This window comes from Syngnathus scovelli, chromosome 19, assembly GCF_024217435.2.
Source record: "Syngnathus scovelli strain Florida chromosome 19, RoL_Ssco_1.2, whole genome shotgun sequence".
Lineage (NCBI taxonomy): Eukaryota > Metazoa > Chordata > Actinopteri > Syngnathiformes > Syngnathidae > Syngnathus > Syngnathus scovelli.
In genome coordinates this window covers 436,411-447,158 of record NC_090865.1, presented here as the reverse complement: position 1 = coordinate 447,158, position 10,748 = coordinate 436,411, and the positions used below count along the sequence as shown (strand labels likewise).

Sequence of the window (10,748 nt, the reverse complement as noted above, 5' to 3'; positions counted from 1 at the left end):
CCAGAGTCAAGTTCAGCCGCAAACGGCTTTGTCTTGCGTGGCGTCTGGACGACATTGACATTTGAAGGGAGGGGTGCCTTTGGTCGTGACACTGATCGGGCATTGTGCGGGTTCAAGGGCAGTCTGCCATTGTTCCAGCTTGGCAGCTGGGAAGGCGACGACGCCAGCCGCTCTTTTGCATATGAGGTCATTAGCACGTTAATGCGGAGAGAAAATGCCCAGGGAGGTCGCGGCCAAAAGGGCGCGCGGGTGCGATGGAGGAGATCTGGTGGCATGGGAAAGTCACCTCTCGGATGGATCTGAAAGGATGGCGAGGAGGGAGGGGAGGGGAGGGGAGGGCGGAGGGCATGCATAAGAAGGGGGCAGATGGTGCCGTGCCCTTATGCGTGAGTGCATGCGTGCTAGTTGACAAGAAAGTTTGCTGGGGGGGCTGGGCGCAAATAACCACAGTCACAGCAGCATTGTGGCGGGCGCGAGGCCCCTTGTTGTATAGACAGACGTTCTCCTAAACTTGACCTCCGCGACCCTCGCCGCTTTTAGGCATTGTTGCCCTCCATGCATGGATGGCATTCTGGCTCTTTTGTGGCAAAAGTGATGGATGCAACAAATCATCCAGCAAAGCGTTCAATGTGGTTGTCTTGCAATTTGACATTGCTTTCCTTTGTTGAAGTTTGGATCGAGATGTTATTCCCAAACTGTAATCAAAGTAAAATTGGATGATGGGAGGATTATTATTTATTTAAACGTGTCAAATAAAAGTAATAACGTGAGGTTGTTGTTGTTGTTTTTAACGAGGATTGATTTTCCACAGTAGGAGGAGAATGACCATGTCCTTGTTTTTCCCCAGGTGCCTGCTCGGCCTCTGAGCTGTCTTTCCTGCAAGAACCCCGAGACGTGATTGCGGTGAGGGATCGCCCGCTCATGTTGGACTGCAGCGTGCAGGGCCAGGAGCCCGTCCACATTAGCTGGCGTAAGAACGGGCTGCCTTTGAGCGCCAATTCCAGGCTTCGGGTGCTGCCCAACGGCACCCTGTTGATCGACAACTTCCAGAAACGCAAAGAAGGCAGCGACCCCGATACGGGCGAGTACGACTGCGCCGCTCAGAATCGCTACGGCATGCTGGTCAGCCGCAAGGCCAAAGTCCTTTTGGCGTGTAAGTGTCTGTTCCCGTCTTTGCTACCTCCGTACGGTGTCCTCCCTCCCTGCCCTGCCCCCACTTGGGTCACAGCAATAAAAAGCCATCTTTATGGCTAATCTACCAGAGTTATTGCAACCTTGTCGTACCTCCGTGTAATGAGTCTCCATGGTGATCTCTAATTTGTTGCCGTACTCCGCTCGTATCCATTAAGTCATGGGAAAACCTTTACGGGAGCCAAGCAAGCGGAAAGGTTATCTTGCTCATTCTAGCTCTTATCTCGTCATGAACAAAAAGAGTCAACTTGACATCATTTGTGATGGCACTTGGATGTCTGTCTTCCCTTTGTCAGCTCTTCCCAAGTTCCACACCCACCCGATGTCCATGGCAGTAGATGAGGGAGGTGTTGCACGCTTCCAGTGTCAGATCTCTGGAATACCTGAGGCCAACATTACCTGGGAGAAAGACAGAGTGCCCCTTAGCACCACTGACAACAGGTACGCACGCACGCACACACAGGTTGTGATCACAGGTCACTTTTTTCACATCTCCACGCAGGTACACTCTTCTCCCCATGGGGATCCTTCAGGTGACGGCTGTGAGACAGGCCGATGTCGGGGTCTTCCGTTGTGTCGCCACCAACATTGCAAACACTCGCTATAGCCACGAGGCCCTTCTCAACGTCACCGGTAGGTGGATGTGCAACGATGGCACGCCGCGCATATGGTACGTGCAAGATATAGCGTATGTTTTTTTAGGCGGAACCTCAAGAATCTACAAGGAGCCAGTCATCCTGTCAGGGCCTCAGAATCTAACCATCACTGTCCATCAGACGGCCATTTTAGAGTGCATTGCCACAGGAAACCCCAAGCCCATCGTTTCCTGGAGCAGACTAGGTAACACCACTCAAACATACTTGGAAGCGGGTGTGGATTTTCCAAAGCCGCTTTGCTTTTTCACTCCATCAGACGGACGCTCCATCGGAGTCGAAGGTATCCAGGTTCTTGGAACGGGGAACCTGATGATCTCAGACGTTTCTCTGCAGCACTCTGGTGTGTACGTGTGCGCTGCCAACCGGCCGGGCACCAGGATGAGACGAACGGCGCTTGGCAGACTTGTGGTACAAGGTAGGTGCAACTAGATCATGTAGAGTCACTCCATGAGGTCCAAGCATTTGTATTTTTCAAACCTTAGTTAGACCATGACTCCACAGTATTCATTGAATTTCATGACAGGTCAATTCTCTGAAAAATAGCGGTTCAGAAAAATAAAATACAAATAAGAAATAATCATGCAAAAATAAACGAGCTGTGAATTTGAGGTGTGTCGTCAGCCTCACCCTCAGCTTCCATGGCCACCTTTGATAATTGACTGGCGCATCTGCGACCCGACCCGTGTGTGTGCGCGCGTGTGTGCGTGTGTGTACTTGGCCATGTTAATTTGCAGCGGCAGCGAGTGAAAGGGAAGGAGAGGGTCAATAGCAAAGCTCCACCCTTTCTTCCCACCTTTGCCCCTGACTCCTCAGCGGGGGCGGCTGTCTGGAGCAGCAGCCCCCTAACACCACCAACCCATAAATGTATTCTAAAGGCATCATAGTTGAGAACTTGAGAGAAAAAACTCATGATACGCATTGTTAAAGAAATACTTCTCAAAGCGGAACATGATTACATTTCTAAAGTCTGGAATTGCTGATACAGATGATTCCATTCCAAACATGATGTTCCTCATCATTTTTGTCACGTGAATCTATATTAATCCGATTCAGCTTTGCCATCATTCCTCCCTCAGTTGATGTTGCGTCCAACGCTCATATTAATCAATACTCCCCCCCCCCCCCCCTTAAAGTGATTGGCAGGGGCCTCTGGTGTAGTATAGAGAGAATTGAGTTCATCTCTAATATATTCATTAATGTATTGATCTGGTTTCTCACTTGGTTGATAGACAATAAGGAGCCGTGGACATCTGTTAATAATGCTGAGCACAATGTAGCTTCCTGAGTTTACAACTAAACACATTGAGCGTCTGCAACTTTACAACATAGTATCTCACGCCATCCAGAATCAACTTCCGTGGGATTTCAGCAGACAGCTTTCACACCAGCGCGTTCACGGCCACGGTCGCTCGGGGGAGATGGAACAAAAAGCGAAAAACGGGGGATGACGAAATTGTCAATACGCCGCGCATGGATTAGGAGAAAAAGGGGAAGGGGTGTTACCGCTGATCTGCGACCTCTGACCTCTAACCCCGACAGGAGGACTGGGGGCATGATAGTGTGAAAACGGTTGAGCTGGGGGACGGACATTGAAATGAAAAGAGAAAGGAGGAGGGGGGGGGGGTCTCTTAGTTAATTATGGAGGCTTGGAAGATGGATAGCATCCCACAAGGGGGAGCGCCGTGGTGACCGGGGTGTCACCGCCATTTTAGGGGGAGACACAAAAGACGGCCAGCCAATTTATAGAATCGTGTTTAGAAAAAAAAAATCCCCAGACTCCCTCTGTCTCATAACCTCCCCCCCCCCCCCCCTCCCTCTGGTTTTGTCCGCAAAGTCCTCCAAAAAAGATATGCAGATCTTTTATCATGCAGATGCCACAAAGGCCTTCACTTCTCATAAATTATATCAACATCAGCAACTTTCCCACACCAGGAACTCATCCCCTTTTATGATCTCAAAAAAAGAAAAACGAACACTAAAACCAATAAAAAAAAATCAACTAATATGAAACTAATCAACGCACTCTGAAAACGAATAAAAACTGAATTCCAAATTGTCTCTAATATTCATTCGTTTAAATGATTGGGGAAGGCTTTCCTTTTGATTTTTTTTCAATCATGAATCATCATAAGGAGGAAAATGAAGAAAAGGTGCTTTGCACGACAACGGAAAGATGTCTGAATGCAAACAAAGGAAAAGGCGGCAAGATTTATGAGCTGCGCTAAAACTCAAGGTCAACAGAATCACTGATCAATACGCGCTACGGATCGACCCGACCCGTATGCAGTCAGCTGAGGACGCCTGACAATTTCTAACATGACGTTGGGACAGATGAACAGACCGAGAGGTGGACAGCTCTCCCCTCTTGATGCATGATGACCGCGCATAAGGGCGGGCAGTGGAGGGGCTGATTAAAACAAAGAATTGAACTTCAGACATTTTGGAGACGTGTTTAGTCTTTGCATTCAGTACATAGACAAATACATGTGGTGAGCAACTATTTTAGGAACATGCAAACATGCAGAGGGCCACACATCACTCCTTTTAAGGCGCTGAGAAATGAGGGGGAAAAAATCAAAGAGATGAAGCTAAACAAAAAGGTCAGAATCCCCGATGAATGTCTTGATTAAATCGGGCATCTTGTTGACACAAATTTGGGGTTGGGGAGGTCACTGCGGATGGGAGATCAGCCCATCAATGAGATGCTGAGCTTTGGGAGGGGCTTAAAAAAGCTTAAAGGGAGCCGTGCATTAATATGCACGTCTATTGTGATGGCAAAATTGCAATGTGTTGGAAGAATAGTCCTCTGCATCTGTTCAGTATGTGCACGAGGGAGGTGGTTTGTTCTCACAAGAAATATTGTTTACTTTTTTTGTACTCTTCTACATAATTAAACAGCAATACGTTAAGTTGAAAAATGTCGAAAAAAGTTCTTTCTTTGTCTTTATTTAACCTCCTCCCTCCACTCCACAGCGCCTCCAGAGTTCCTTCAGTGGCCTCAGTCAGTTTCCAAACCAGCAGGGGGCAGTGCCGTGTTTACTTGCGTGGCACAGGGTGTCCCCGAGCCTCACCTCATCTGGCTGAAGAACGGCAAGGTTTTGATGCCTGGACACAACGTGAAGTTGACCAATAACAACAGGTAGACACGTCATGTCATGTCATGTCATGTCATTACGTGTGCTAATGTGCATTGGCTACAAAGAGTCGTTTGCCAAGCCTGAGGCCCACCACAAGGTGGCGCCTTTGCACAGCCAACGTAAAGCCATGTCACTATCACTGCTCATCTTATGTGACCTTTTCTCCTCTTTCAATGATTTCATATCAGTCCAATCACATTTAAAGGAATTGTGAGATATCGTATGTTTTCTATTTATACATTCTATATTCTATCGTCGGCAATTGATATGCCAACATGATGAAAAATGGAGCGCTTGCAGTATTTTTAGAGCGCCACCCCTATTAATTATTCATGTTTTTTAGAAACATGTGATGGGCCATCGTGTGATATGATTCGTATTCAATTCACTTTTACTGTAGCTGCACTTGTCTCGGGAGAGGTATACATTGCGCAATAAGCTGTTTGTGGATTATTTCAAATGTCATATTGGGACAGAAAATACCTCCCAAGTGTTTCATAGCTCTCCATAAAGCCTTTTGGTTCTTTTCAATACTGCAGCGGTTGCCTTAAAGAGAACGGATGAGCTCCCCACAATACAATCGATACAATACGACAAATAGACACCCTCAGGAAAGAATATCTATTTTTAGTGCTATCGTGGCATTGATTTGGTGTCCTTGACATTCTTTGACCTTTACATTTTGGCCTTGCAAATTTTGAACGAGCGAGCTAGAAGAAATTCCTTTGTATCTTGAGGAGGTAAATCAAGTGCTATTTGTGATGACGTGGGAGGACTCTCGCAGTAAGGAGCACTATCCGACTGCATGTTATTCTATCCACCTTTTCGCTTGCGTGTAAACTGATCAGGCTGCGCGTCACCTCCGCAGTACCCTGGCTCTGACTCGTATCGGCGCCGAGGACGAGGCCATCTACCAGTGCATCGCCGAGAACAGCGCCGGCACCAACCAGGCCAGCGCCCGACTGGCCGTGGCCCAAGCCAAAGACTTGCCCGCCGCTCCCGAAGGCCTCAGCGCTAGCGTGCTGTCCACCACCGCTTTGCAAATCGCATGGAGCCAACCGCCCGCTGAAGTCACTGAGGGCATTATTGGATACGTGCTGCATATCCGCAAAATAGGAGGTGCGTATGTATGTGGCACCACCAAAAACCTTTGTCAATATTTATTCCTCTTTAATACTAACCTGCTGCTGCTGCTGCGTGTGTGTGTGTGTGTGGGGGGGGGGGGTTCTAGAGCCAGATGCTTTGGAGCTGCAAGAAGCCATCAGCAAAGGGGCCTTTCAGCATGATGTGAACAACCTGGAGCCAGCCACCACCTACTCCCTTTATCTGAAGGCTTATTCACCACTCGGAGCAAGTCAGCAGTCTCGCACTGTGGTGGCAACAACACTGGGTGGCGGTAAGGACACTGACTGGTATTCCTTCGGACTGGTATTTATTCCATTCAAGCAGCTTTGCCTCTTTGCTGATCTTCACAATTGGATTCAATGTCTTTTTTATTGGATTATGTATTACTTGAAGCAAATATGAGATTGATTTAATCCTTCTTCCATTCCAGCTTGCGTGCGATCCCATTGCATTTGCTCATTTGCGTTCTTCTCCGCCTCATCCTTTCAAGTGCCGACAACGCCGACCTTCTTCACCAAGGTGTTGAACTCCAGCGCTGTCCAGGTACTGTGGGAGCTGCCCAGTAAGGCCGGCAGAGCCGAAGGCTTCAGGCTGTCCTACCGCCGGGTCCCCAATGCTGATTTCCAGGGACCCATCCAGCTGCCCTGTCACGTCAATGCCCACGTTCTATCAAACCTGGGTACGTGCCTGTCTAGTCTAATGGACACTTGTCCAAAACTGATACGTTGAATTGATACGTCATTATTTTTGGAAGATTCCTTTTCCCTTCTTTTCTGCATGCAGCATTTCTCTGAATTTGCTCACCACTCGCTCGCTGTTCCCATAACAACGAGTGCGAAACAGCACCTGCTGCACTGTGCAGGCAATCCTTATTTGATCGCAGACCTAGTGGCATCCATAATAGGCACAAATGATCATGTCATGAGGTGCTGCATCAAATCATTTGATGCTGCTGTCAGAGAGGTATGGATAAAACCGAAAAAATGGAGTTGGAATTTTCAATGAGGTTTCATTTTGTGTATACATTTCTTAATCAATTAAAAACAACACTTACTGGGATAATAATGCAAACACAATAGTAAATGATGCGACAATATATGAGTCAAGTGTGAACAATGAAAGTATGCTCCTCATCGCTTCACCCTCTAACTGCTCGAGATGGGCCTGGAAACGAGGCCGGAGATTATGACCAAAGGGAATCATGGCGTGTGCCTGGCTCACTGATGGAGCCGATTGATGCCATGCCATGAAACGCTGTCATCTCCAGTCTGGAATCAATAATAGACAATGTTGCAAAGTGCTCTGCTCTGGAGTGTCAAAGGTCTCGCTCTGCTTGCGTGGATTTCATTGTGACACGTCTCTTGAATAACATTGTGCTAGTGTTTACAATGCGGTTTGGGTTCATTCCATTTGACCAATAAAAGGGTGGGATCGTATTTCAAATATTGCTACAATTGAAAAAGGATCTCAAATTCACTTTCAGAATCGGGTGGCGTGTATGAAGTCAAACTGGTGGCCTACAATGGAAACGGGGAGAGCGAGTGCACCAAGAGGCTGGTGTCGTTGGCAGATGAAGGCACAAGTGCCCAAAACACTGGTGAGTCGCACGCCAGGCCAGGCCAGGCCAGGCCAGGCCAGGCCAGGCCAGGCCAGGCCAGGCCGCGCCAGGCCAGGCCAGGCCAGGCCAGGCCGGGCCAGGCCACGCCTTCCTACAGCCGGAGCAAAGCGTGACAAAGCAGTACAAGATGAAATGTTACCTGCAGGCGAGAACGCGCCGTGCCAGTGCAGGGACGGAGAAGCCTCTCTGGGCAGCATTGTCATTGGCATCCACATCGGTACCGCCTGCATCATCTTCTGCGTCATCTTCCTCATGTTTGGATATCGCCGCAGGTCAGATTGGGATCAATCTTTGCTCAAATGGTGCAGCTCTGTATTCATTCCTGGAATGTGTTTGCAGTTTGTTTTGCGCTAAAGGGACTCAGGACAGTTGGGCCGTGCCAAGTGACAACACAGGCCACAATGGCATCCACAAGGAGGCAACAAACCCGGCCAGGATGGAGCCAGTGCCTCAGGTAGCTTTCAGCAAAAAGAAGTGCAGAAGGGAAGGAAGGAGGGAAGGAAGGAAGGGCCACTTCTGACATGCTTTTGGAGAACTCTCCTGCTCTCTTCTCTATCTAATGCCTTGTCTTCTCTCCTCACTGTCAGCAGCAGCCAATTTGCCCGGCGCAGTGCCAAGTGGTCATTGAGCAACACTCATCGGGTCTTCCTGGCACCGGCACAGGCTAGCGCTGGTCAAACAGCCCCCTCCCTCACCCCATCCCCCCCCCCCCCCCCTTTTCCCCAGTTATTTGCAACTAAGCTAAACTTTAATATGTCAAACCAAAGCGTATTGCCTTGATTGCCCGCGTACAAGCATAAGTGCATGTCGACAAAAAGCCTTTACAGAGTATTGTCACTCCAGATTTGGTCCTGTCACTTTCTAAATGCGCGTCACATCAGCTTGCTCGTGGGAGAATGTTCTATAACCAAAATGTTTTATATTCCTCAAATCTCGCCCAGCACGCCAGCATGTGATGGTGTAGACAAAAAGCAAGCCAAATATCCACCACACCTGACTGACGTGACGTTCCCAATAATCTGTTGTGACAGAACTCTTGACTTTGCCTTCAGTTTGTCTGCAATAAGACGGGAAGAAACATAGCGGCCTTTGCGAAAGCCTTACCGAGGTCACAGCGTCATGGTTAGCCATGATGCGGACGCCATTTTTAAAAACAAACAAACAAACAAAACCTTGCACACCTCCAAAGAAAGCTACCTCACAATACCTGAGCCATAGTTGAGAACAACATTAATGTTGCCTGTGCCAACCTACCTCACCCCCCACCCTCCCAAAAAAAAAAAAAAAAAAAAAAAGCCATTCCGTTGAATTTGTGTTTGACCAGTGCCAATGCCAGCGTGCCAGGCCAGGCCAGGCCAGGCCAGGCCAGGCCAGGCCAGGCCAGTCCAGTCCAGAGAGAGCTCAATGGGTCGACCACCGTGGAGAGAAAGCACTGCAGGCCAAAACTGGAATTGCTCACCTCAGGCCTTCTTTTTTGTGTCCACTTGTGATGCAAATGTTCATTTCTTCTGATCTGACATCAGAGGAGAATTGGATTTGCGCACGGAATTACAGCCATGACGACCGACCACCTTTTCAGATCTTTTTTCCAGAAGAACCCAAACGGAACCAACCTCAGACAAATATTTACCAAACGGCCCGGCTGCAGAGTTTGCTCTCCAGATGCCAAATTTGGTTACTCCGGGGCCCTCGATGGTACCGAACTGGCGGGCGGGCGGTCGGCTGAAGAATTTCCAAGGTGAGACTTGGTGCCTGAACTCACGCGCGCACGCGCACGGACTAGGCTTTTTGCGTTTCACCATGTCAGCCTATCCAAAAATGAAAACCAAGCTAAATGACACCCAAAGACGTTGTTTTGAGACATTTTGATGGTTTTCTTAATTTTCTTCTTTTTGTATAAAATAGTCACCTGCCTTGCTTTAACTCAACTCAACTCAACCCAAGCCAAGCCAAAAAAAAAGAAAGAAAGCTATTGTTTATTATTTCATACCACATTTTTGAACACGGAGCTATCTTGCTAAATCCAAACCGTTTGAAAGTGACCAAATGAAAATGTCATATTCTGGAAGATGTCAACATACGTATACGTAGTCAGAATTTCTTGCCAAATATTTCGATGGCGCGGAGAAATATGTAACCAAATACGTTTTATACTTCCTCACAACCAAAGCACAGAAACATGAGAAACTATTTGTGGGCTGCAGCATACAAAGAGATTTCCCATTTTTCAAAACAAATTCATAAATGAACGAGTGCTTTTGTGCAGTCGCTAGATATTGGAGTCTGGTAGTCCCGATTGAGGAATTTGGTCTTGTCCGCCAACATTGATTGCAATTATGTAGGGTTGCCACAGCAACGAGACACCACTCTCCTCGTTACTAGTCAATATTTCTTTTGGAACTACATCCGTGAGCAAAATTGACTGAAGTGAGTTGTCTCGATCTGTTGCAAGTCTTTCTTATCCTTTTATAACTTTTAAAGATTGACACGAAGCAGGGCAATTTTGAATGAAATGCCTCACCTTGTCTCTTTTCTAACATACCCGAGTTGTTCAACTGACAAGATACCAAAAAAAAAAAACAATGTGAATGGAAGATGTGTTTTTGTTAGCGTGATAGTGGTCAAGATAGTTTTGTAACAAGGAAAAGCCTTTATACTGTTTCTGTTCATAGTCAATATTTTTCATCCTTCTTGTTAAAGAGGAAAAGCTGCCAAAACAAATGTTCATATTTTTGAATGTTTTTTTTTAACTGTTGTTCTGATGATTAGATTTGCTACATATGATGAATTGCTGATGATTTTTTTGATTTTTTTCGTCGGTAGGATTGCAAAATGGTGCTTTCTGAGCAGGGTGAGTTTTTTTGTCTGTAGCCAAACTCACCTCCTGTCCTGAAACAACCATCTACTAGTAGGAAAGAAATTGTTAGCAAGTAGAAACAGGCTGCTATATATATATATATAGTACCAAGGAGAAATGATGCTTTAATATTTCTATAAGTGCTTCTTTGTTCTCTAAGCTGT

At 47.1% G+C, this 10,748-nt stretch overlaps 1 protein-coding gene across 1 annotated transcript; it reads left to right on the top strand.

Annotated features, from left to right (window-relative positions):
• Positions 1-382: 382 nt before the first annotated feature.
• Positions 383-9,022, top strand: si:ch211-57n23.4 (immunoglobulin superfamily DCC subclass member 3). The gene is made up of 14 exons (XM_049751913.2): positions 383-386; positions 848-1,153; positions 1,488-1,632; positions 1,694-1,824; positions 1,894-2,031; positions 2,104-2,262; positions 4,821-4,986; positions 5,853-6,103; positions 6,216-6,380; positions 6,600-6,788; positions 7,593-7,706; positions 7,873-7,999; positions 8,067-8,181; positions 8,318-9,022. Exons 1-14 carry the CDS (start codon positions 383-385, stop codon positions 8,393-8,395), a joined length of 2,088 nt encoding a protein of 695 aa, XP_049607870.1. The 3' UTR covers positions 8,396-9,022.
• The last annotated feature ends 1,726 nt before the right edge of the window (positions 9,023-10,748 follow it).

Excerpts from the sequence above, each read along its gene's own strand:
- si:ch211-57n23.4 (XM_049751913.2), top strand. Across the intron at positions 1,633-1,693 it reads CTTAGCACCACTGACAACAG|GTACACTCTTCTCCCCATGG; the intron begins GTACGCACGCAC and ends ATCTCCACGCAG. Across the intron at positions 7,707-7,872 it reads CACAAGTGCCCAAAACACTG|GCGAGAACGCGCCGTGCCAG; the intron begins GTGAGTCGCACG and ends TGTTACCTGCAG.